At 42.9% G+C, this 27,536-nt stretch overlaps 1 protein-coding gene across 9 annotated transcripts in view; it reads right to left on the reverse strand.

The window, feature by feature from the left end:
- Window positions 1–27,536, reverse strand: part of LOC110528182 (inositol 1,4,5-trisphosphate receptor type 1) — a 175,444-nt gene that overhangs the window by 125,733 nt on the left and 22,175 nt on the right. For all 9 annotated transcript variants that reach the window (XM_021610038.2, XM_036983724.1, XM_021610040.2 and 6 more), the window contains exons 4-13: window positions 18,984–19,099; window positions 18,066–18,152; window positions 17,148–17,306; window positions 14,002–14,100; window positions 13,359–13,442; window positions 12,999–13,145; window positions 12,686–12,781; window positions 12,509–12,553; window positions 8,204–8,358; window positions 153–252 (exon numbers count right to left, since the gene is read on the reverse strand). In XM_021610038.2, coding sequence (XP_021465713.2) covers window positions 153–252; window positions 8,204–8,358; window positions 12,509–12,553; window positions 12,686–12,781; window positions 12,999–13,145; window positions 13,359–13,442; window positions 14,002–14,100; window positions 17,148–17,306; window positions 18,066–18,152; window positions 18,984–19,099 — 1,088 coding nt within the window. The remainder of the gene's footprint in view (window positions 1–152; window positions 253–8,203; window positions 8,359–12,508; window positions 12,554–12,685; window positions 12,782–12,998; window positions 13,146–13,358; window positions 13,443–14,001; window positions 14,101–17,147; window positions 17,307–18,065; window positions 18,153–18,983; window positions 19,100–27,536) is intronic.

Raw genomic sequence — 27,536 nt, forward strand, 5'->3', positions numbered from 1 at the left:
CCTGGTCATCAGATAAATTGTCTATCTGGGTTGGACTGATTATCTGGGACAGACCAATCATAACGTACAGGAGTTAAAGATTGGGATAGACAGACTATTGATAAGGTCTCACAAACTGACTAGTCTTAATGGCTGGCTGAGCGGTCACTCACGCGTAGCATGACAGGTTTCTCCTCCTCCTTGTCGATGGGGTGGTTGGTGCTGTGGACCCATGTGTTGGTGCATAGGTGTCTGAGCCTCACGTACGAGTTCCTGAGCGCGCGCACGCACACACACACACACACACACACACACACACACACACACACACACACACACACACACACACACACACACACACACACACACACACACACACACACACACACACACACACACACACACACACAATATTGTGAATCCAGAATGAATAATAAAGTATTTATTGGGCAAGGCCCACACTAGAACACACCAAGCAGTGCCATACCAAACAGTAGAATGGAAGTGTGCCTCAGATTAAATAATGAAATACATCTCATCTGATGCATTCCAGTACAGGGAGGGAGATCATAATAATAGTGATTACTGTAATCCGAAAACAACATCTTATAGTATCTCACATGTATAAAACTCAACCACACACTTGAGTAGGTACTGTAGCCTATATAGTAAGTAAGGAACAGGCCTAGGGCCTGCAGTACGTCAGTCTAGAGTGGGGTTGCACATTCTGGGGAATATTTAGAGGTGGAAATTAACGGGAATATATGGGAATTAACGGGAATATACGCAAATTAATATTAATACCATTTAAATGTAGATGTTTTTTGCACTGGATATATTTACCATATCATATGGAGACAGAAACATAAACCTTTTACATTATCATAAGTAGACATAATTGAAAATGATTAAATCCTTCCAATAGAAAAAAAAAAGATTTAGTTACGAATATAACTTTAATTAAATGAGTTGACTCTTCACATGGGATGATTTCACTGAACAACAAAAGAAAGGGAATATTGAATGATCCCCACTCATCCATCGCATCTCCCAAAAACCTTTTCAAAATACTGTAACATGATAGTCCAGAAACGAAAACGTTGGTTGTCTTCCTCTCAGGCTTCCATGTCTTCTCCCTGGACCTCCAATCTCTTGAACATCAGACTGAGGCCTCATCTTCACTGTCACTTTCCAACCCTGTTGAGGGTGACTTGTTGTCAGGCTCAAAAAGACTCACATTTACCCGGATGGCAACCAACCTTTCAACCCTTGTATCAGTCAGCCTGTTGCATGCTTTGGTGTGTGTTCCCAAACAAAGACCAGTTGTGTTCTGAGACGGCTGATGTTGGTGGGATTTGGAGGAGGATGGAGGCAACAGGGGAAAGAGCCTCAGATCCACAAAGTCTCCTCCACCAAGTGGCTAATGAGATAGGTTGTCACGACTGCCATATTGCATCTCCATCCCAAAACCCTTGCTTGGAAGTGTATTTCACCAGACTGCCAAGAACCTTGCCATCATCCAGGCCAAGATGGCAAGACACAGTAGTGATGACACCATAGGCCTTGTTGATCTCTGCACCAGACAGGATGCTCTTGCCAGCATACTTGGGGTCCAGCATCTGGCTTCTGGCAGAAGTCTTCACGCTTTTTTATGTATTTTAGTACTGCAGTTTCCTCTGCTTGGAGCAATAGTGAAGTGGGCAGGGCAGTACAGATTCCTTCTCTTCCATCTGCAAGCAGAGTCTGAAAATCAGACAGGATGGCATCGTCTCCCTCAATCCATGCAATGGCTACTGCTATAGGTTTCAGGAGTTTCAGGCTGCTTACCACTCTCTCCCAAAATACTTCATCCAGGAGGATCCTCTTGATGGGGCTGTCCATATTGACAGACTGCGATATGGCCATTTCTTGGAAAGACTCCTTTCCCTCCAGGAGACTGTCAAACATGATGACAACACAACCCCATCGGGTGTTGCTGGGCAGCTTCAATGTGGTGCCCTTACTCTTCTCACTTTGCTTTGTGAGGTAGATTGCTGGTATAACTTGAAGACCCTTCACATACCTAACTATTTCCTTGGCTCTCTTGTAGAGTGTATCTATTGTTTTCCGTGCCATGATGCCCTTGAGGAGCAGATTCAATGCATGAGCAGCACAGCCAATGGGTGTGATGTGAGGGTATAACTCCTCCACTTGAGACCAAGCAACCTTCATGTTCGCAGCATTGTCTGTCACTAGTGCAAATATCTTCTGTGGTCCAAGGTCATTGATGACTGCCTTCAGCTCATCTGCAATGTAGAGACTTGTATGTCTGTTGTCCCTTGTGTCTTGGCTCTTGTAGAATACTGGTTGAGTGGTGGAGATGATGTAGTTAATTATTCCTTGCCCATGAACATTCGACCACCCTTCAGAGATGATTGCAATACAGTCTTTTTTCTCTATGATTTGCTTGACCTTCACTTGAACTCTGTTGAACTCTGCATCCAGCAAATGAGTAGATAAAGGATGTCTGGTTGAAGGGGTGTATGCTGGGTGAAGAACATTCAGAAATCTCTTCCAATACACATTGCCTGTGAGCGTCTGAGGTGAACCAGTTGCTTACACAGCTGGAGCAAGACATCATCAGCATTTCTCTGACTACGTTCCTCCTTTGTGTCAAACAAACTTGGATGAGCTGTTGCCATCGATAAGGTCTCTGATTCATCATTTTCACCTCGAAAAGAAGTAGAGGGACTTTGTCAGAGGTTGCTTGTTGTGAGCGATGAGGGAACTTGATTCTGCATCTTTGTTGCATTCTTCACATTCTTCATGATTTGGCACAGTATTTTCAAATGTACGCAGCTTTTCCTTCTACATTAGCTGCAGTGAAATGTCTCCACCCATCAGATAGTGCCTGTGGCATTTTCCTGTAAAGATTAGAAAAAAAATGAGTTAAAAAAAACAAACAATACAATTCCATGTACAGATAAATAGTTAAGCAGTTAGATTAAACAACTCCTTTGTAAGATAAATGTTTTAAAATGAAACATGTATGGAAACAGGTGAATTAACACTCCTCAGTTAGCAGCAAGCTAAAACCCACATGGTAGCTAAATCTAACTAGCAGAAATTGTTAAGTTAGAAAGGATTTAAACACATTTTGCTGTAGGCTACTATTTACTAGTTAACAAAAAAGCATGTATGTCATATAAAATATGTTCACCCCACCCAGTATTGTAATCAAAACTTACCAGAACGCATGTAGTCCTTGGCTCAGACAGTGTAGTAGTGTGGGCTCAATAGCATCTCATTAGTGTGCAAGATCTTGAGAATCAAATCAAAATCAAATCAAATCAAATTTTATTTGTCACATACACATGGTTAGCAGATGTTAATGCGAGTGTAGCGAAATGCTTGTGCTTCTAGTTCCGACAATGCAGTAATAACCAACAAGTAATCTAACTAAAAAATACCAAAACTACTGTCTTATACACAGTGTAAGGGGATAAAGAATATGTACATAAGGATATATGAATGAGTGATGGTACAGAGCAGCATAGGCAGGATACAGTAGATGGTATCGAGTACAGTATATACATGAGGTGAGTATGTAAACAAAGTGGCATAATTAAAGTGGCTAGTGATACATGTATTACATAAGGATGCAGTCGATGATATAGAGTACAGTATATACGTATGCATATGAGATGAATAATGTAGGGTAAGTAACATTATATAAGGTAGCATTGTTTAAAGTGGCTAGTGATATATTTACATCATTTCCCATCAATTCCCATTATTAAAGTGGCTGGAGTTGAGTCAGTGTCAGTGTCAGTGTGTTGGCAGAAGCCACTCAATGTTAGTGATGGCTGTTTAACAGTCTGATGGCCTTGAAATAGAAGCTGTTTTTCAGTCTCTCGGTCCCAGCTTTGATGCACCTGTACTGACCTCGCCTTCTGGATGATAGCGGGGTGAACAGGCAGTGGCTCGGGTGGTTGATGTCCTTGATGATCTTTATGGCCTTCCTGTACCATCGGGTGGTGTAGATGTCCTGGAGGGCAGGTAGTTTGCCCCCGGTGATGCGTTGTGCAGACCTCACTACCCTCTGGAGAGCCTTACGGTTGTGGGCGGAGCAGTTGCCGTACCAGGCGGTGATACAGCCCGCCAGGATGCTCTCGATTGTGCATCTGTAGAAGTTTGTGAGTGCTTTTGGTGACAAACCGAATTTCTTCAGCCTCCTGAGGTTGAAGAGGCGCTGCTGCGCCTTCTTCACGAGGCTGTCTGTGTGAGTGGACCAATTCATACATGTCTGTGATGTGTATGCCGAGGAACTTAAAACTTGCTACCCTCTCCACTACTGTTCCATCGATGTGAATAGGGGGGTGTTCCCTCTGCTGTTTCCTGAAGTCCACAATCATCTCCTTAGTTTTGTTGACGTTGAGTGTGAGGTTATTTTCCTGACACCACACTCCGAGGGCCCTCACCTCCTCCCTGTAGGCCGTCTCGTCGTTGTTGGTAATCAAGCCTACCACTGTTGTGTCATCCGCAAACTTGATGATTGAGTTGGAGGCGTGCGTGGCCAGGCAGTCGTGGGTGAACAGGGAGTACAGGAGAGGGCTCAGAACGCACCCTTGTGGGGCCCCAGTGTTGAGGATCAACGGGGTGGAGATGTTGTTGCCTACCCTCACCACCTGGGGGCGGCCCGTCAGGAAGTCCAGTACCCAGTTGCACAGGGCGGGGTCGAGACCCAGGGTCTCGAGCTTGATGACGAGCTTGGAGGGTACTATGGTGTTGAATGCCGAGCTGTAGTCGATGAACAGCATTCTCACATAGGTATTCCTCTTGTCCAGATGGGTTAGGGCAGTGTGCAGTGTGGTTGAGATTGCATCGTCTGTGGACCTATTTGGGCGGTAAGCAAATTGGAGTGGGTCTAGGGTGTTGGGTAGGGTGGAGGTGATATGGTCCTTGACTAGTCTCTCAAAGCACTTCATGATGACGGAAGTGAGTGCTACGGGGCGGTAGTCGTTTAGCTCAGTTACCTTAGCTTTCTTGGGAACAGGAACAATGGTGGCCCTCTTGAAGCATGTGGGAACAGCAGACTGGTATAGGGATTGATTGAATATGTCCGTAAACACACCGGCCAGCTGGTCTGCGCATGCTTTGAGGGCGCGGCTGGGGATGCCGTCTGGGCATTGCGAGGGTTAACACGTTTAAATGTCTTACTCACCTCGGCTGCAGTGAAGGAGAGTCCGCATGTTTTCGTTGCAGGCCGTGTCAGTGGCACTGTATTGTCCTCAAAGCAGGCAAAAAGTTATTTAGTCTGCCTGGGAGCAGGACATCCTGGTCCGTGACTGGGCTGGATTTCTTCTTGTAGTCCGTGATTAACTGTAGACCCTGCCACATGCCTCTTGTGTCTGAGCCGTTGAATTGAGATTCTACTTTGTCTCTGTACTGACGCTTAGCTTGTTTGATAGACTTGCGGAGGGAATAGCTGCACTGTTTGTATTCGGTCATGTTACCAGTCACCTTGCCCTGATTAAAAGCAGTGGTTCGCGCTTAAAGTTTCACGCGAATGCTGCCATCAATCCACGGTTTCTGGTTAGGGAATGTTTTAATCGTTGCTATGGGAACGACATCTTCAACGCACGTTCTAATGAACTCGCACACCGAATCAGCGTATTGGTCAATATTGTTATCTGACGCAATACGAAACATGTCCCAGTCCACGTGATGGAAGCAGTCTTGGAGTGTGGAGTCAGCTTGGTCGGACCAGCGTTGGACAGACCTCAGTGTGGGAGCCTCTTGTTTTAGTTTCTGTCTGTAGGCAGGGATCAACAAAATGGAGTCGTGGTCAGCTTTTCCGAAAGGAGGGCGGGGCAGGGCCTTATATGCGTCGCGGAAGTTAGAGTAACAATGATCCAAGGTTTTCCACCCCTGGTTGCGCAATCGATATGCTGATAAAATTTAGGGAGTCTTGTTTTCAGATTAGCCTTGTTAAAATCCCCAGCTACAATGAATGCAGCCTCCGGATAAATGGATTCCAGTTTGCCAAGAGTCAAATAAAGTTTGTTCAGAGCCATCGATGTGTCTGCTTGGGGGGGGATATATACGGCTGTGATTATAATCGAAGAGAATTCTCTTGGTAGATAATGCGGTCTACATTTGATTGTGAGGAATTCTAAATCAGGTGAACAGAAGGATTTGAGTTCCTGTATGTTTCTTTCATCACACCATGTCTTGTTAGCCATAAGGCATACGCCCCCGCCCCTCTTCTTACCAGAAAGATGTTTGTTTCTGTCGGCGCGATGCGTGGAGAAACCCGCTGGCTACACCGCCTCGGATAGCGTCTCTCCAGTGAGCCATGTTTCCGTGAAGCAAAGAACGTTACAGTCTCTGATGTCCCTCTGGAATGCTACCCTTGCTCGGATTTCATCAACCTTGTTGTCAAGAGACTGGACATTGGCGAGAAGAATGCTAGGGAGTGGTGCACGATGTGCACGATGTGCCCGTCTCCGTAGTCTGACCAGAAGACCGCCTCGTTTCCCTCTTTTTCGGAGTCGTTTTTTTGGGTCGGGTGAAAGGCAGAACACAGGATCCGCGTCGCGAAAAACATATTCTTGGTCGTACTGATGGTGAGTTGATGCTGATCTTATATTCAGTAGTTCTTCTCGACTGTATGTAATGAAACCTAAGATGACCTGGGGTACTAATGTAAGAAATAACACGTAAAAAAACAAAACACTGCATAGTTTCCTAGGAACGCGAAGCGAGGCGGCCATCTCTGTCGGCGCCGGAAGTAGGACCAGTCAGCTGAACATGTGATGGAAGAGTGCACTGTGCATGCAGAGGGTTGCAATTCCATTGAATTGGGGATAGTTTAACCAAAATATGCCACAAGACCTAGGATTGCCTTCTGTGTATCCCACAAAAAAGGTTCACTGTTATAAGCTAACGTTTTTGATGAATTTAAGCAAAATTCCCTAAATTCCCAGGCTCAACTTTCCACGGAACATTTCTGGAAAAATTCCAGACATTTTCTGACCCTTTGCAACACTAGTCTAGAGTCAGTCTAGTCTGTGGGAATTTTCATTTTGTCCTCCATCACAGTCAACAGATTATATCCTTCCACCCTCAAAACCAGCATGCCAGTTACTCTGGTTACTGGAAGTCAAAGCTTCCCTACTGTACATTCAGCCATGGAGAAAAAAAATGACAGACCGACTCACACGTACACACTATTGCTCACACATGTCCTATGTCAATTTATACTGAAGCCAGCGTGACCATAACCCTGTCCACTTACCCTTTACACTGAAATTACAGGTGTCTTAACAAAAGGCTAAGTTGTGTTCCAATATATTTCACTTGTGATTTTCATGAATAGGAAGATTTTCTAGGAAGATTTATGTCCGTTACGTTATGCTAATTAGTGTCAGATGATGACAACGGTCCCCTTCACGGGATGGAGTGTCACTAGAGTTAATAGGTGAAATTTCACTTGAATTCAACTAAATGTGGCTGATGACAAACAAATACCACACATAAGTAATCTAAAGATTATTAGTGTGTGTATGTGTGTCTCTCCATTTCCAGTGGGAGGAACATGACCGGTTACATTTCATATTGCAACATGTTCCTTAGAATCTGATCTGCGTCAACAGTGGGATACCTACTGTAGTCACTACGTCTTCTGGGGGACTTTCCAGAGATACAGTCATCTTTACAGACATCCAGACTTTATAGCTACTCTATCTCAATAGACAACCACGTATACCAGGGTGGGGGTCAATTACGATTTAAGTCAGACAATTCAGGAAGTGATTTAAATTTAAAATAAAAACTAATTGAAAAACGTTGGAAATAATAGTTTCTTCTTTGCAGTTTATTGAGAAGTCATTGAAAATAAAAGCTTTTTATTTTTTCAATTATTGAATTTTAGTTTACTTTCTGAATTGACTGACTTCAATTCAAATTGACCCCAACCCTGACATATTCTGGTCACTCACCACTCACCCTGCACATGACCAGTTCCATCACACAACAATACAGGATGACATCTAAAGATGCATTTTAAATTGACACATTCTCATGGATGTAATAAAAAGTTACTTTCTAGAAAAATTGCAAATTCCTATAGAAGTATTATGAGTAATGGAGTCTTTTTGCACAATGCAGTGGCCCTAGTCCTATCTGGGCACCAGTGAGTCCCCCCCCTCTCACAGTGGTAAGGTCCAGCTCAAAGTCCTACCTGGGTACTAGGGAGTCACCCCCTCTCAGAGTGGTTGGGTCCAGCTCAAAAATGGAGGAGATGTCATTGCCATCAGGGACAGACACCAGGGTGTACATGACCTTCTCCTGGGGGTTCCTGAGGCGGGCGCGGAGGTCCACCTGCTCAGAGTCCAGCTGGAGACACAACATGACAACAAAACAGTTTCATCAGATCACTACAGAAACATCAAAAGAGTCTCATCAGATCACTAGAGACAACATGACAACAAAACAGTCTCATCAGATCATTGCACAACCACATGGACATGGGGCACAGGAGACCAGGATCAATGATTATAAAGAGGAAAATGATTGATAAAAACTCACGGCAGTTTCCTGTAAAATTCCTGGACAATGACCCAAAGAGCATATCGTGTGCATACTGAAGAAGATAGACTCACAACTCAAAAATATCTCTTCTTTCACCACAATGAGAGCATCAATTTGATAAATAAATAAAAAATGTAGGCTTAATTATATACTACACTAGACCTCATGACCTACTAATGGTATGAAGTTCTAAATGCTAAATGAGACGTTTCCTCTGTTATCACAGTGTATTGTGAAGTATCAATCACAGCGTTATTATACATAAATAGAATCAAATATGTATACATGTTAATATTTCAGTGTTTAGGGTAATTAGTTAGAGTAAGTACAGAGTTAACCTGTTTGGGATAGGGGGCAGCATTTTCACATTTGGATGAAAAGCGTGCCCAGAGTAAACTGCCTGCTAGATTTCGATAGAGAACACTCTGAAGTTTCTAAAACTGTTTGAATGATATCTGTGAGTATAACAGAACTCATATTGCAGGCAAAAACCTGAGAAAAATCCAACCAGGAAGTGAGGAATCTGAGGTTTGTAGTTTTTCAAAGCTTGGCCTATCGAAAACAGTGTCTATGGGGTCAAATTGCACTTCCTAAGGCTTTCACTAGATGTCAACTGTAATGGAACTTTTGGACTTTTCGTCTGGACCTAGTGCTCGCGCCTCATGAAGATGGTTTACTGGGCTGAACGCGCTAACAACAAGGAAGAATTTGGACATAAATTATGAACTTTATCGAACAAATCAAACATTTATTGTGGAACTGGGATTCCTGGGAGTGCATTCTGATGAAGATCATCAAAGGTAAGTGAATATTTATAATGCTATTTCTGACTTCTGTTGACTCCAAAACATGGCGGATATTTCTTTGGCTGGTTTGGTCTCTGAGCGCCGTACTCAGATTATTGCATGGTTTGCTTTTTCCGTAAAGTGTTTTTTAAATCTGACACAGCGGTTGCATTAAGGAGAAGTCTCTTTAATTCTGTGAATAACACTTGCATCTTTTATCAATGAGTATTTCTGTAAATTCATGGGGCTCTCTGCAAAATCACTGGATATTTTGGAAGCAAAACATTACCGAACGTAACGCGCCAATGTAAACTGAGATTGTTATATAAATATGCACTTAATCGAACAAAACATACATGTATTGTGTAACATGATGTCCTATGAGTGTCATCTGATGAAGATCATCAAAGGATAGTGATTAATTTTATCTATATTTCTGCTTTTTGTGACTCTTTTGCTGGAAAAATGGCTGTGTGTGTTTTTGTGACTTGGCTCTGACCTAACAATCATATGTTGTGCTTTTGCTGTAAAGCCTTTTTGAAATCAGTCACGATGGGTAGATTAACAAGAAGTTTATCTTTCATTTGGTGTATTGCACTTGTTAACATGTAAAAGTTACATACAGTGCCTTGCGAAAGCATTTGGCCCCCTTGAACTTTGCGACCTTTTGCCACATTTCAGGATTCAAACATAAAGATATAAAACTGTATTTTTTGTGAAGAATCAACAACAAGTGGGACACAATCATGAAGTGGAACGACATTTATTGGATATTTCAAAGTTTTTTTACAAATCAAAAACTGAAAAATTGGGCGTGCAAAATTATTCAGCCCCTTTACTTTCAGTGCAGCAAACTCTCTCCAGAAGTTCAGTGAGGATCTCTGAATGATCCAATGTTGACCTAAATGACTAATGATGATAAATACAATCCACCTGTGTGTAATCAAGTCTCCGTATAAATGCACCTGCACTGTGATAGTCTCAGAGGTCCGTTAAAAGCGCAGAGAGCATCATGAAGAACAAGGAACACACCAGGCAGGTCCGAGATACTGTTGTGAAGAAGTTTAAAGCCGGATTTGGATACAAAAAGATTTCCCAAGCTTTAAACATCCCAAGGAGCACTGTGCAAGCGATAATATTGAAATGGAAGGAGTATCAGACCACTGCAAATCTACCAAGACCTGGCCGTCCCTCTAAACTTTCAGCTCATACAAGGAGAAGACTGATCAGAGATGCAGCCAAGAGGCCCATGATCACTCTGGATGAACTGCAGAGATCTACAGCTGAGGTGGGAGACTCTGTCCATAGGACAACAATCAGTCGTATATTGCACAAATCTGGCCTTTATGGAAGAGTGGCAAGAAGAAAGCCATTTCTTAAAGATATCCATAAAAAAGTGTCGTTTCAAGTTTGCCACAAGCTACCTGGGAGACACACCAAACATGTGGAAGAAGGTGCTCTGGTCAGATGAAACCAAAATTGAACTTTTTGGCAACAATGCAAAATGTTATGTTTGGCGTAAAAGCAACACAGCTCATCACCCTGAACACACCATCCCCACTGTCAAACATGGTGGTGGCAGCATCATGGTTTGGGCCTGCTTTTCTTCGTCAGGGACAGGGAAGATGGTTAAAATTGATGGGAAGATGGATGGAGCCAAATACAGGACCATTCTGGAAGAAAACCTGATGGAGTCTGCAAAAGACCTGAGACTGGGACGGAGATTTGTCTTCCAACAAGACAATGATCCAAAACATAAAGCAAAATCTACAATGGAATGGTTCAAAAATAAACATATCCAGGTGTTAGAATGGCCAAGTCAAAGTCCAGACCTGAATCCAATCGAGAATCTGTGGAAAGAACTGAAAACTGCTGTTCACAAATGCTCTCCATCCAACCTCACTGAGCTCGAGCTGTTTTGCAAGGAGGAATGGGAAAAAAATTCAGTCTCTCGATGTGCAAAACTGATAGAGACATACCCCAAGCGACTTACAGCTGTAATCGCAGCAAAAGGTGGCGCTACAAAGTATTAACTTAAGGGGGCTGAATAATTTTGCACGCCCAATTTTTCAGTTTTTGATTTGTTAAAAAAGTTTGAAATATCCAATAAATGTCGTTTCACTTCATGATTGTGTCCCACTTGTTGTTGATTCTTTACAAAAAAAAATACAGTTTTATATCTTTATGTTTGAAGCCTGAAATGTGGCAAAAGGTCGCAAAGTTCAAGGGGGCCGAATACTTTCGCAAGGCACTGTATTTAAAAAATATATTTTTGAATTTCGCGTGCTGCCTTTTCAGCGGAATGTTGTCGAGGGGTGCTGCTAGCGGAACACCTAGCCATAAGAAGTTTTAAACTGCAGCTGTCATTATAGTTTGGGTCTTCTGCTGTGTTCACATGGTCACTATAGTGAATGATTGTTTAATACTGTATAACCCTTTTCACTCTATGGTGCTGACCAGCAACTACAATATGGTGGATGCATAACCAGAACAGCCAGCTCATTACAACTTGGCTCGGTTTGACTTCATGTGAAAAGGGAACATGTTCATTCTCAGAGTCCTGCTCTGTTAGTTATGTGTTGACTACTGAGAGTAGTATGTGTCAGTGCTACAAAAGTCAGGGTCTTGTAGAGTGAATTGTGTGACTATGAGATCCATTCCTAGTAGTAGACTGCAACCAGCTAGCTAAAGGCAGACCATGCAATATTAGTACCATCACACTTCTCTATGCAGACACTGCCATCTAATGGTGGCATCGGGAAAGTGCTCTTTACTGTGACAGGTTCAAGCTGAGATAAACAAGTAAGAAGAGCTACAATAATCACTGTGTCCTGGGACACACCAGTGGGATGTGACTGATTAATTTCACATTGTGTCAACAGACTGGGTTGTGATTGGTTCATTCAATGGTTCACAGGAAAACTCTACGGCAGGTAGCCTAGTGGTTAGAGCATCGGACCAGTAACGAAAAGTTGCTAGATCGTATCCCTAAGCTGACAACGTAACAATCTGTTGTTCTGTCCCTGAACAAAGCAGTTAACCCACTGTTTCTAGGCAGTCATTAAGTCATTAACTGACTTGCCTGGTTAAATTAAATAAAACAAATATATTAAAAATCTGGGAAAGACTGGTTCAGGCCATTGCTACCAGAACTGGAGAAGGTGACTCACAGAGGAGCGGAACTCCAGGCGCTCTTCCTCATAGTCGGGGTTCATCTGGAAAACACACAACAGTACACACATACAATGAACAAGCTAGGGCTCTCTTCACAATCAGAGGTCTCAATGTGACTTCCTGGCAACAATATATATTTTTTGTGTGCGTGTGGTAAAAGCAGTGTTACTGACCTCTGCAGCCAGGTAGTGTCCAGTGGCCAGGTGTTTGAACCTAAACAGACTGTTCCAATAGCCAGCTCCACCTCGACATGGATCATGCTGCACCACCTGGCAAGAGGAGAAACACAGCGATCAGTCACATGTCATATCTTACTCTGAAGTTGTGTACATGCACATATTAGCAACTTGTAAGCCCATATACACAAACTAAAACTGAACTTTTAGTCAGAATACATTTGCAGTTGTGAGGGAGAAGTAAAATTGCCATGATCTGAGGAGCTTTCTCCGCTTCTACAATTTCTATTTCTATGCACTTCCTCCTCACCTCCACCTCCCATAAGGCTTTGCTGCTAGTTGCCGAGGTAGCAGACTGGCGTCCAGTGGTGCGCAGGAAGACATATTGTTTTTTCCGGTGGTCGTCACAGGTGAGGAACTTCTCCTGCTCTGCATGGAACAGGCGCACCACGTCACCCTGCCAACAAACAGACAGGAAGGTTGTTACCACAGAGACTGCTAGGGTGTCACTGCCTTGGGATATATTTTTAAGCTACCTATAACATTTAACAGCGTTGTGTCTTCAACTGGGATACCGGGTTCGTCGACCCATTATTTTCTGATTCATACTCAAGGCAATGTGAACTGTGAAAATCAGGCCTGATTGGTTGAAATTTGTGATAAAACCAACCCCTTTTAGAATGATCTCCTGATTGTCACCCCATTTCATGAACAGCACGATCTTCCAGCTGGTGTTACAGTTGACCGAGTTCACCTGAAACACCAAGCATACAAAAAGAGTTACCAGTTTAATCCCTTAACAGCAACACATGCAACAATCATCACTGAGGGAATTTGATTATCTGGTCCGATTACCCCGGTGGATGGAGTTTGCACAGGGTGAAAAGTGATTGCATTAGTTTTGGAACCGGGCTGCCTCCCAGCGTGTGCCAGGTGCCCAGTTTAAAGCCCCCGGAGAAGTCGGCTCAAAACAAAAGTGACATAGCCTAGGCTAGATTAAGCATGTGGAGTAATGAATAGGATTCTTAGTTTTCACATGCAAAAGTCTTTGCTCTGCCTTCCCAATGAAAACTAGTCTGAAAATTCAAACATATATTTTATGGAAAGAGCTGTACGTTTCTGGACGATGCCCCATGCTGTCGACAACATGACCGAGCGGCACAGATTACTGTTCCATTTGAGAAGGGCACAATGCTGTAATGTTTGAAATGATAGGAGGGGGCCAGTAACACTACACATTCCTATAAATACTGTACATACAGTATTTGTATAAACCCATAGGAGAGGACCTGGAGACAGCGTGAGGGTCTAACCTCGTTACATCCTGGGTTGTCCACTAGTTGATGGGTGCTGGCATGAAGGGGCTGGCCAGCATTCACAGGGTTCAGGACCACCTTGTCCCCTATCACCACCTGGAATGAAAACACACATTACAATTTAGTATGCATGCATTACACATGTGCACGTCAGCTGCTAGGGGCTATGAAACATGAACAAAACTCATTTGCATGTGTCTGTCTGCAGTCAAATACAGGACAGTATGTGAAGCTCTGAATCTCAAACTCAAATCACTCATCCATATTAGGAAATGCGACAGAACGAGATTTGGGTCTTGGAGACTTGCTTTGATGTGGGTGTCACTTGTGTGTGTGTGTGTGTGTGTGTGTGTGTGTGTGTGTGTGTGTGTGTGTGTGTGTGTGTGTGTGTGTGTGTGTGTGTGTGTGGGAAGCATTTGTACTTTATCTGTCAAAACTGTACACAGTCACTCCCCCTTTTAGATAACTTGAAAAAGTCTAACCAGGTCTAGCCAAATTGTTTTGCCAATTATATTCAGCTGGCGGGTGTGCGACAGTGGCAAAGTTGGTTTGACTTTGGATAGACCATAAGTGGAGCTAGTTAGGAACCTTCAATAAATTACAGAATGTAAATGGGACAAAATGTTGATATTGCACATGTTTTACTTGTCTCATTAAATGCTTTCAATATTTGTACATGAATTTCTATAATTTACAGTTGTTAAGGTTTTTAAGTCATTGAAATTCGGAGCTATTGACATTTTAAAATATTGTCCCATATACATTGTGTAATTCACTGATGGTCCCATGGACATCAGGATCGGGTCGTCTGAAGCTGCACGCCGAATTGATGATTACACCTTTTTTGTTGTTGACTGATACCAATGAGACATGCTGTTTTCTACCAGAGAAGTTGTTTATTGCCTTCAGTTGCTCTTTAAAGTACAAGGCTCCAGCATGGTGCCACTTATACGCCCAGTCAGTCCAAAGCTAGTGCTGATCTGGCCCTCATCAAATAGGATTAGAGTGGAAAGCCGGCACAAAACACCTGACCTGGGCCTGACCCATTTTCCTGTCCCAGCCTAAACACTGACTCGGCCTGAGGTGATACAGCCATTTGTGTTGTTGTGGCTGTAGAATGACTCCTGGCCTCTACTGCTTTAATCCACAAAGAGACTACTATGCTGCACACATGGCTAGCACAACTGACAGGAACACCCCTGATTGATTGATGTGCGAGCTGGCTGCTACTTAAAGTTGATTTCGGAAGTTTACATACACCTTAGCCAAATACATTTAAACTCAGTTTTTCACAATTCCTGATATTTAATCCCAGTAAAAAAAATCCATGTCTTAGGTCAGTTAGGATCACCGCTTTATTTTAAGAATGTGAAAATGTCAGAATAGTAGAGAGAATTATTTATTTCAGCTTGTATTTCTTTCATCACATTCCCAGTGGGTCAGAAGTTTACATACACTCAATTACTATTTGGTAGCATTGCCTTAAAATTGTTTAACTTCGGTGAAAAGTTTCGGGTAGCCTTCCATAAGCTTCCCACAATAAATTGGGTGAATGTTGGCCCATTCTTCCTGACAGAGCTGGTGTAACTGAGTCAGGTTTGCAGGCCTCCTTGCAACACACACTTTTTCAGTTCTGCCACATAGGATTGGGGGTCAGAGCTTGTGATGGCCTCTCCAATACCTTGACCTTGTTGTTCTTAAGCCATTTTGCCACAACTTTGGAAGTATGCTTGCGGTCATAGTCCATTTGAAAGACCCATTTGCGACCAAGCTTTAACTTCCTGACTGATGTCTTGAGGTGTTGCTTCAATATATTAATGTAATTTTCCATCCTCATGATGCCATGCCAAACATAACGATGGTCATTATGGCCAAACAGTTCTCTTTTTGTTTCATCAGACCAGAGGACATTTTTCCAAAAAGTACAATCTTTGTCCCCATGTGCAGTGGCAAACTGTAGTCCGGCTTTTTTATGGCGGTTTTGGAGCAGTGGCTTCTGCCTTGCTGAGCGGCCGTTCAGGTTATGTCAATATAGGACTCGTTTTACTGTGGATATAGATACTTTTGTACCGGTTCCCTCCAGCTTCTTCGCAAGGTCCTTTGCTGTTGTTCTGGGATTGATTTGCACTTTTCGCACCAAAGTACGTTGATCTCTAGGAGACAGAACGCGTCTCCTTCCTGAGCGGTATGACGGCTGCGTGGCCCCATGGTGTTTATACTTGCATACTATTTTTTGTACAGATGAATGTGGTACCTTCTGGCATTTGGAAATTGCTCTCAAGGATAAACCAGACTTGTGGAGGTCTACCATTTTTTTTCTGAGTTTTAGCATATGTTTTACTTATTTTTTGAAGTCTAGGAAGGTATATCTGTGACCATATTGCCTTACACATTTGATTCACTCAGTCTGACAGATTGTTCATGTTTCCAGAAGCTGTGATTCAGGCGATCCTATACAGTATGTGTGATCATTGCCATAGGTGTAACTCACACTGTCTCCTGTGAAGCACAGCTGGTAGAAGGAATGATGTATAAAATCATAAAGATAGAACTCACACTTTCTCCTATGTAGAACCATGATATAGACACAGTGGAATTCACAAGGTCTCCAGCACATGCGGTAAAGAAGTCAATCGAACTCGACCAAAACATTGGAAATGCCATGGAGGAAAGATCCTGAATCTCCTCATTGCTGGGGGGCAATGTATCTAGTATTTATGTGTATTTCACACTAAATCCGAGTATAATGCTTGTTTTGATGTCAACCCCAATACATGTTCATGTCATCATCACCAATCATCTGCATTCCAGTTCAAAATGACTGACTACCTCCACCGATTTCTGTACGCTAGCTATTCTATCAGCTTATAAGAACGGGACTTAGCAGTCACTTCTAAACCTGAAAAGGGGAAACTTCTAAATGTTATGCAGCAAAAACAGAAATAAATCCAAAAAGGACTTTATTAACTACATTTTGGGCCTGTTACAATACATCAATCATTTGACGAATATCCTATTTGTTAGATCAGATTTGTTGAATGTTCCCCAATCCGGTATCCACCTTCTATCCCCACTTCTGCGTTCCATTGACCTCTTTACAGCATCTATGCTGAAGCTTGGAGAACCATATAGATAGAACTCACACTGTCTCCTATGGAGCGCAACTTGTAGAAGGGTTGAATGTAGAACCAGGAGCCTTCGTTCCCGGCTGTGTCCAGCATCACTCTCATGGCATTCTTCTCCAGCAGGGCAGGCAGACGCTTGTTCACTGTCAGGTACTTGTTACTCTTCAGATGGAGGAGCTGGGGGAATACAGCAAACATATTGGGGATAGAATATGTTGCGATACAATATTATAAGATACGATACAATAACCCAGCAGTCTGTCATTGTGTGATACAAACATACTGACAAGTTTTGCTTGTGCACGTCATCTTCTTCATAGGGTTTATTTCTGCGTTGTATGAGCTTTCTCTGCCCTTATAGGTATGCAGTACATTTTAGTCTCTCCACATAAACAGAGCAGACTATAACTGAAAGGTTTTGACTGAGAAAAGAATATGCTCAATTCTGAAGCTAGAAAAACACCATCTAGATCCTCCCACATCACTGTTCTATTTATAAACAAACAGAAACCGCATGGATGCCTCCAGGGTTCTCCAAGTTTGGAACCAGCAAAATATCTTTTTATTTTTTATTTTTATTTTACCTTTATTTAACCAGGCAAGTCAGTTAAGAACAAATTCTTATTTTCAATGACGGCCTGGGAACAGTGGGTTAACTGCCTGTTCAGGGGCAGAACGACAGATTTGTACCTTGTCAGCTCGGGGGTTTGAACTCGCAACCTTCCGGTTACTAGTCCAACGCTCTAACCACTAGGCTACCCTGCCGCCCCCATCTTGGATGGGAAACCTCGTAAACTGTGTCACGCTAAAACCCAATAGAAATATGTGGGGTATGAGATTCATTATAGCGTAGATTGGCTTCATTGACATGACTTTTAGCTGTGGATACAAGTCAATCACTGTTCTTCCAGACAATGAATATGTATACACACACACCTGAATGACGTTCCCATACTGAATCACCGTTCCAAGCAACTTTTTATTTTCTGAATCGTTTTGCTTCTTTTCCAAATCTGCTGCATGCTACACAAGTGATGGAAAAAGGAGTTAGAGACCATTACTATTGCTAGTAGTAACATTGCTACAGCTTTTGCACAAATGTATCCACATGGACTTGAGTAAGAAGGACTCATTTCAATGACAGAAATCTAAAGAATGTAGCAATGGCAAGTGCAGTTAACAGCAACACTCCTGCAAGCTTCCACTGAAGGGCTAGAACCTAAGACTCTGGCCTCACATCACCATGGTAACACAGGAGAGATCTGAATCTATAATTGTATGACTCCGTAGTCAGATACCAGAAGGCTTTAAGTGGTATTGTATCAGAACAGGGAGGAAGGGAGAAAGAGCTGAGAGAGAGAGAGAGAGAGAGAGAAGAAAGGTGGGACGGTGGTAGGAATGAAACTACAGCTTCAGAAATGTCTATAAAAGGATCTGAACATTACCTCTACCTCAGCAAATATATAATCCCCCTAAGAACACCATCACACCAGTGTGGGGACAGAAAACCTAAACCCTTTAAGAGAGCTCCTCAAACCATTCATTTTGTTAAAGGGAATTGCAGGATGTAGTATTTCACACTTGAATGAGAGATTACCACAGTCAAGGAAAATAACATGAGTGTAAGTGCTTTACTAATGTAGTTGTATTGGATTTTAGAAGTAGTGCTAGTTTAGATTAGTTTAGTTATCTAAGAGGGCTCATCTATTGTATCTCTTCAGATGTGGATGAGCTCATACCTCGAATGACATTTGGAGTCATTATACCACTGATTAATTTATCTAATAAATCATATAATACAGTAATATCATGGTAAGACAGTTGAGATGGGTGAGGGTTGGGGGAGTGACTCACGTGTAGTTTGTTGAGGAGGACCGTGTCTGTGGTGCTGTTTCCTCCGGGCTTCGCTGCCTTCCAGAACTGTTTCTGAGCAGAGTACCGGTTCATAGGACACAACCTGAACAGACAATCTGGACAGAGAGACACTAAGACGATGAATAACAGTTTCAGAGGTGAAGGATGGTTAAGATTGAGTTGTTGTCAATGCAGCTACAGTTGAAGTCAGAAGTTTATATACACTTAGGTTGGAGTCAATAAAACTTGTTTTCAACCACTACACAAATTTCTTGTTAACAAACTATAGTTTTGGCAAGTCGCTTAGTACATCTACTTTGTGCATGACACAGGTCATTTTTCCAACAATTGTTTACAGCCAGATTATTTCATTGCATCACAATTCCAGTGGGTCAGAAGTAAATAAATTCACAGTGCTCAGTGACACACACACACACACACATACTTGCATCATCCTTCTCACAGGGGTACATGCTAAAACACACATGAGCACACGCACGCACACACTTACAGATGGCTTGCATCAGGTTCCTATCCAGATAAGTCTCATGAGCTCAGATGAAAGATTGGGGAGGACGTGACATGAGACAGGCCACTGGGGGAACATTAGAGAGGGGGAAAGGGGATAGGGAACTCAGCATGTAACAGAGTGTCTGTCCGTGAGACCATTTCCACTGAAACGTCTGGGGTATGATTGTATACAGTGGGTACAGTACAGTACTGCAGCACTGTAAAAAAATGTTGATTCAACATACAATTGTAAGGCAACCAGTTTCAACAGTTGTGAGTTTCCTCAGCAAACTCACCACAAAAAGTTAGTGTTAGAATGTTGTTTAGCAAACTCACAATCCTATTGCATCTTTTTTCATTTGATTTCTTTCTGAGTATGTTGAGATATGACAGTCACTGTACATAACGCCAAACAACTGGCCAGTCCTGAAAGTATTGTGATTGTACCTGTCATTTCCATAGCCACAATAGGAAGCAGACAGAGAAACAGCTCCTCAGATTTGCATGTGTTCTCAGATAAACCAACCAAGCAGTTTCACTTCTGGCATATCTAACGTACAAGTTGTTCACACATACTGTACTGTTGCAGTGACTAAAGGCTCCACTGACCAACACACACAAGTACTTAGTATGTCAATAATTTTGGCTAGAGAGGGGTATCATAACCAGCCCATTAAAATGCCTTGCATACTGGAGATGGTCAGCTCCAAAATCACACTTCATATGTGTATATAGAATGATAACCCTAAACACCTTCATTAAATTGATCTAGCAACTGAATAGTTTATATGGAGACTACATAAGTGTTGCAAAGTAGAGGATACCCACAACCCCCCTTCTCTCAGGCCTGGGTTGTCTCTCTGACCTCAGATCAGATCTCTCTCTTAGGGAAAAGAAGAGAAAATAACAATCTGTCCATCCCCCCCTTTCTCTCTCTCCAGTCATAGCAGCAGCAAAGTGACCAAATAAGGCTAGCCAGAGCAGGGGAGTGGGAAGAGAAAGAGAGGAGTGGACTCCAACTCCCCTCTCAATCATCCCGCCATCGCTCCCTCCAAGCTCTCCTCAAGCTAATAGCTGTTAATACCCCCTCTACTTCTCTAGGATATGATTTACACCATGCATTCCAAAACAAACAAACAAATAAGAGAAAGTGGTGTCAAGAGAGAAAGAAAAAGGAAAGTGAAAATGGAGGGAGGAGCTCTGATCTATTCCCTCAGAGCGCAATGCTCTGGACAGAGCGGCCCTTTGTAGTGTGTGTAGCTTGTGTGCGCGCACACACACTGTGTGTGTCAAAAACAGATATTCGGTCTCTAGCAATGGGGCTGATAAAACACGTCCACCAGAATCACATCAAAAAAGGTGTCCAAATGGAGCGAAACGGCAGAAGAATGCAGGATACCACAGGGCAGTCGGACCGACTGAGAAACACATCTCTACCACAAAACAAGTACCTAATTCTCTCACTCCTCCTCCCCTGTCAGTCAGCTGTGGGAGATATCAGGGAATTATGTGGACGCTCCTTCTCAGAATTCCCATTCGGACTCCGGGAAAAGGGGCAGTGAGATCGCTCTGAGGGAGACCTGGTAAACTGGGGCAGTTAATGACTCAAAACTTTGTTGACATTCCTGGTTTTAGCTGGCTGGTATTAGCAGAATATACTGTCTACCAATCACAGAACAGGACTATGACCCACTGATTGTCAACTCATGAGCTCACAGTCATGGAATCCTAATAGAGACCAAAGTGGAGAAAGCTAGGCCACAAGACAATATGGTAAGCAAGCACAGCCCCTGAGAGTACAAAATAATTCAGAGATTGGATGCTAGAGTGGACGAGCCCACTAAGTAGCCTAGTATTTCCCCTAGACCCCCCCCCCCATTCAGGGCAGGAAACATCAAAGCATTCAAATGAAAACAATAAAAGGCCACAAAACAACAGAGCTCAGATGTGTTGCCTGTGTCTTGAAAGTTGAAAGGGAAAAAAACAGCGACACACACACACACACGGTGTCCTCAGAACATGGTCTTACACAAACAGAGACAGAGACCCAGAGAGAGAGAGCGACAGAGAGAGTGACAGAGTGTGACAGAGAGAGAGAGAGAGAGAGAGAGATCTATCAAAGGCCTGCAGCCAGGAATAGGGATGCATGTCTGGCCTGGTGGAGAGACTCACTAGCCAGGACCAGAACAAATCCAGACAACTTCACAGGTCTGAGTCTATCCTCTGTTCTTATCCTGTTTTACAGTTTGTAAAGGAAGCAACCTCTCAGCTTTATTGCATGGCCCAGACAATGGCGCAGTCTCAATGCTCTTCAACAGCTTCCTTCCCTTGCCTAACCTCACTGACAGGTTAGTTCAATATGCTGAAGACATATCCTTATTCTAAACGTCTGGGTTGAGCCTGAAGCATAGAACTGTTTAATGACCCAGTACACATCCATGTAAACAGTTTTAGCTGTGATGAGGAAGGAAGGAAGCATGAAGGGAGGATGAAGGGAGGATGAAGGGAGGAGTGCAAAACAAACAGACAAAACCAGCCTCTGTCCAGCAGGAGAGATCCCTCTAATGTCTTCCACATGCTCTCACATTGTTATTCACCAACAAAACAGCATTTAGAAAAAACACACAAAGAGAAGGTTCTGTCCCTTCTCAGGTATTTCAGGTGGAACAAAGACATTCCAATCTTGTTCACTGTCGATGATGTTAGAAACAGAATTTGTACCGACTTCTTCAAGGACATGTTACTCCTGAGGAGACGATAATGAGAAGGTTTTGAGAGAGATCATTGTGGAACGGAGCTAGCTTTATATACTGCAACAAAGGTGGACATTATAACTGTATTCATGAGAGGAATGGTCACCTCAAGCAACAACTACAACTTTTCAGAACATTCTGAACTGCTACAAAGATCTGCACAGCATTCACTGAGCAGAGGTCCTATGTTAATGAAGGGAAAACTGAACACAATGAGATGAAAACAATTGGTCACTAGGTGTCATATGATGGAATGTAGATTGGTCTGCTACTTAAAACATAATAAAGATGTGTTTCAGCACCAGAATGTGTATGGTCGGATGACGGAGGTGGTAACGTTGACATGAGCCTTTGTTTATGTGAACCCCGACCTTGGCTGAGCTGTAGCGACATGAACAGATGTGCAGTGCCTTCAGAAAGTATTCACGCACCTGGACTTTTTCAATACTTTGTTGTGTTACAAAGTGTGATTAAAATAGATGTTATTTTTTGTCAACAATCTACACAAAGTACTCTTGATTGTCAAAGTGAAAGAAAAAATGTAAAATAAACTTTCTTAATTGAAAATAAAACAAATGTATTTTGATAAGGTAAGTTTCGATTACAGCTGTGAGTATTTTTGTGTAAGTCTCTCCAGAGCTTTCCAAACCTGGATTGCACAATATCTGCCCATTATTCTTTTTAAAATTCTTCAAGCTCCGTCAAGTTGGTTGTTGGTCATTGCTAGACAGACATTTTCATGTCTTGCCATAGATTTTCAAGCCAATTTAAGTCAAAACTGTAACTAGGCCACTCAGGACATTCAATGTCATCTCCAGTTACCTTGAATTTTAGGTTATTTTATTCTGTACAGTCTTCCTCCTTTTCTCTCTGTCCTTTAGGTTAGAATTGTGGAGTAACTACAATGTTGTTTATCTATCCTCAGTTCTCCTATCGCAGCCATTTAACTCTGTAACTTGTTTAAAATGACCATTGGCCTCATTGAAATCCCTGAGCGGTTTCCTTCCTCTCTGGTAACGGAGTTAGGACGCCTGAATCTTTGTAGTGACTGAGTGTAATACACCATCCAAGGTGTAATTAATAACTTCACCATGCTCGATGGGATATTCAACGTCAGCTTTTTTTATGTGTACCCATCTACCAACAGGTGTTCTTCTTTGTGAGGCATTGGAAAACCTCCCTGGTTTATTGTTGAATGCGTTTTAAATTCACTGAGGGACCTTACAGATAATTGTATGTGTGGGGTACAGAGATTAGGTACTCATTCAACAATCATGTTAAACACCATTATTGCACACAGAGTGAGTCCCTGCAATTTATTATCTGACTTGTTAAGCACATTTTTACTCCGGAAGTTATTTAGGCTTGCCATAACAAAGGGGTTGAATACTTATTGACTCAAGACATTTCAGCTTTACATTATTTATTAATTAGAAACATTTCTAAAAACATAATTCCACATTAACATTATAAGGTATTGTGTGCAGATCAGTGACACAAAATAGAAATGTAATCCATTTTAAATTCGGGCTGTAACACAACAAAATGTGGAAATTGCAGAGCAAAGAAGTTCAGGGACCGGAGAAAAAATGTGATAACAAAAAAAGAAAACAGGAATGATTTTCAGTGCAAAATGTCCAAATTACATCAGCTTGACTGGTTGTAAGGATATATACTGGAAAAAATAAAACATATAAAGTGTAGGTTCCATGAGCTAAAATAAATTACATTTTCCATACGCACAAAAAGCTTATTTCTCTAACATTTTGTGCACAAATTTGTTGACGTCGCTGTGAGCACTTCTCCTTCGCCAAGATAATCCATCCACCTGACAGTTGTGGCATATCAAGAAGCTGATTAAACAGCTTCCTCACATTGTTTCTGTCGGCATCGCGCCGACAGAAACAAACATCTTTCTGGTAAGAAGAGGGGCGGGGGCGTATGCCTTATGGCTAACGAGACATGGTGTGATGAAAGAAACATACAGGAACTCAAATCCTTCTGTTCACCAGATTTAGAATTCCTCACAATCAAATGTAGACCGCATTATCTACCAAGAGAATTCTCTTCGATTATAATCACAGCCGTATATATCTCCCCCCAAGCAGACACATCGATGGCTCTGAAAAAACTTTATTTGACTCTTTGCAAACTGGAATCCATTTATCCGGAGGCTGCATTCATTGTAGCTGGGGATTTTAACAAAGCTAATCTGAAAACAAGACTCCCTAAATGTTATCAGCATATCGATTGCGCAACCAGGGGTGGAAAAACCTTGGATCATTGTTACTCTAACTTCCGCGACGCATATAAGGCCCTGCCCCGCCCTCCTTTCGGAAAAGCTGACCACGACTCCATTTTGTTGATCCCTGCCTACAGACAGAAACTAAAACAAGAGGCTCCCACGCTGAGGTCTGTCCAACGCTGGTCCGACCAAGCTGACTCCACACTCCAAGACTGCTTCCATCACGTGGACTGGGACATGTTTCGTATTGCGTCAGATAACAATATTGACCAATACGCTGATTCGGTGTGCGAGTTCATTAGAACGTGCGTTGAAAATGTCGTTCCCATAGCAACGATTAAAACATTCCCTAACCAGAAACCGTGGATTGATGGCAGCATTCGCGTGAAACTGAAAGCGCGAACCACTGCTTTTAATCAGGGCAAGGTGACTGGTAACATGACCGAATGCAAACAGTGCAGCTATTCCCTCCGCAAGGCTATCAAACAAGCTAAGCGTCAGTACAGAGACAAAGTAGAATCTCAATTCAACGGCTCAGACACAAGAGGCATGTGGCAGGGTCTACAGTCAATCACGGACTACAAGAAGAAATCCAGCCCAGTCACGGACCAGGATGTCCTGCTCCCAGGCAGATTAAATAACTTTTTTGCCCGCTTTGAGGACAATACAGTGCCACTGACACGGCCTGCAACGAAAACATGCAGACTCTCCTTCACTGCAGCCGAGGTGAGTAAGACATTTAAACGTGTTAACCCTCGCAAGGCTGCAGGCCCAGACGGCATCCCCAGCCGCGCCCTCAGAGCATGCGCAGACCAGCTGGCCGGTGTGTTTACGGACATATTCAATCAATCCCTATACCAGTCTGCTGTTCCCACATGCTTCAAGAGGGCCACCATTGTTCCTGTTCCCAAGAAAGCTAAGGTAACTGAGCTAAACGACTAGCACCCGTAGCACTCACTTCCGTCATCATGAAGTGCTTTGAGAGACTAGTCAAGGACCATATCACCTCCACCCTACCCGACACCCTAGACCCACTCCAATTTGCTTACCGCCCAAATAGGTCCACAGACGATGCAATCTCAACCACACTGCACACTGCCCTAACCCATCTGGACAAGAGGAATACCTATGTGAGAATGCTGTTCATCGACTACAGCTCGGCATTCAACACCATAGTACCCTCCAAGCTCGTCATCAAGCTCGAGACCCTGGGTCTCGACCCCGCCCTGTGCAACTGGGTACTGGATGGTGAGGGTAGGTGGTGAGGGTAGGCAACAACATCTCCACCCCGCTGATCCTCAACACTGGGGCCCCACAAGGGTGCGTTCTGAGCCCTCTCCTGTACTCCCTGTTCACCCACGACTGCGTGGCCACGCACGTCTCCAACTCAATCATCAAGTTTGCGGATGACACAACAGTGGTAGGCTTGATTACCAACAACGACGAGACGGCCTACAGGGAGGAGGTGAGGGCCCTCGGAGTGTGGTGTCAGGAAAATAACCTCACACTCAACGTCAACAAAACTAAGGAGATGATTGTGGACTTCAGGAAACAGCAGAGGGAACACCCCCCTATTCACATCGATGGAACAGTAGTGGAGAGGGTAGCAAGTTTTAAGTTCCTCGGCATACACATCACAGACAAACTGAATTGGTCCACTCACACAGACAGCATCGTGAAGAAGGCGCAGCAGCGCCTCTTCAACCTCAGGAGGCTGAAGAAATTTGGTTTGTCACCAAATGCACTCACAAACTTCTACAGATGCACAATCGAGAGCATCCTGGCGGGCTGTATCACCGCCTGGTACGGCAACTGCTCCGCCCACAACCGTAAGGCTCTCCAGAGGGTAGTGAGGTCTGCACAACGCATCACCGGGGGCAAACTACCTGCCCTCCAGGACACCTACACCACCCAATGTTACAGGAAGGCCATAAAGATCATCAAGGACATCAACCACCCGAGCCACTGCCTGTTCACCCCGCTATCATCCAGAAGGCGAGGTCAGTACAGGCGCATCAAAGCTGGGACCGAGAGACTGAAAAACAGCTTCTATCTCAAGGCCATCAGACTGTTAAACAGCCAACACTAACATTGAGTGGCTGCTGCCAACACACTGACACTGACACTGACTCAACTCCAGCCACTTTAATAATGGGAATTGATGGGAAATGATGTAAATATATCACTAGCCACTTTAAACAATGCTACCTTATATAATGTTACTTACCCTACATTATTCATCTCATATGCATACGTATATACTGTACTCTATCATCGACTGCATCCTTATGTAATACATGTATCACTAGCCACTTTAACTATGCCACTTTGTTTACATACTCACCTCATGTATATACTGTACTCGATACCATCTACTGTATCCTGCCTATGCTGCTCTGTACCATCACTCATTCATATATCCTTATGTACATATTCTTTATCCCCTTACACTGTGTATAAGACAGTAGTTTTGGAATTGTTAGTTAGATTACTTGTTGGTTATTACTGCATTGTCGGAACTAGAAGCACAAGCATTTCGCTACACTCGCATTAACATCTGCTAACCATGTGTATGTGACAAATAAAAATTGATTTGATATTTGGGAGTGAATGGAAACGCCAAACAGGAAACTTTACATTTAAAAATTCTGTGAAATTTCTGGCTCATTGTTCTAGGCGGCCACAAAATAAAGAAATGATTAAACTGATGTTACACAATCAAATTCGATATGTAATTAAACAAAGTTCATTAAGGCTGGTTGATTGAGTGAATGCTTATTTTACAATGCTCCTGTGAAACGAGGCCCGCGCCATGCATTAATGAAAGCACTTGTTTCCAAAACTCAAATTATATCAGACTCTTTTTACAGTTCTAATGGATGATGTTAATAAATGTAATGTTTATTGTAATATGAACTATCGTGGGGTCGTGACTCGTCTCATGTGTGATATACAGTTGAAGTCGGAAGTTAATATACACTAACACTAAATATTGCATCTAACTAGCTAGCTAGTACAGTTGTTGCTGATATGAAATAATTGCTG

This window comes from Oncorhynchus mykiss, chromosome 7 (genome assembly GCF_013265735.2).
Source record: "Oncorhynchus mykiss isolate Arlee chromosome 7, USDA_OmykA_1.1, whole genome shotgun sequence".
In the NCBI taxonomy this organism is placed as follows: domain Eukaryota; kingdom Metazoa; phylum Chordata; class Actinopteri; order Salmoniformes; family Salmonidae; genus Oncorhynchus; species Oncorhynchus mykiss.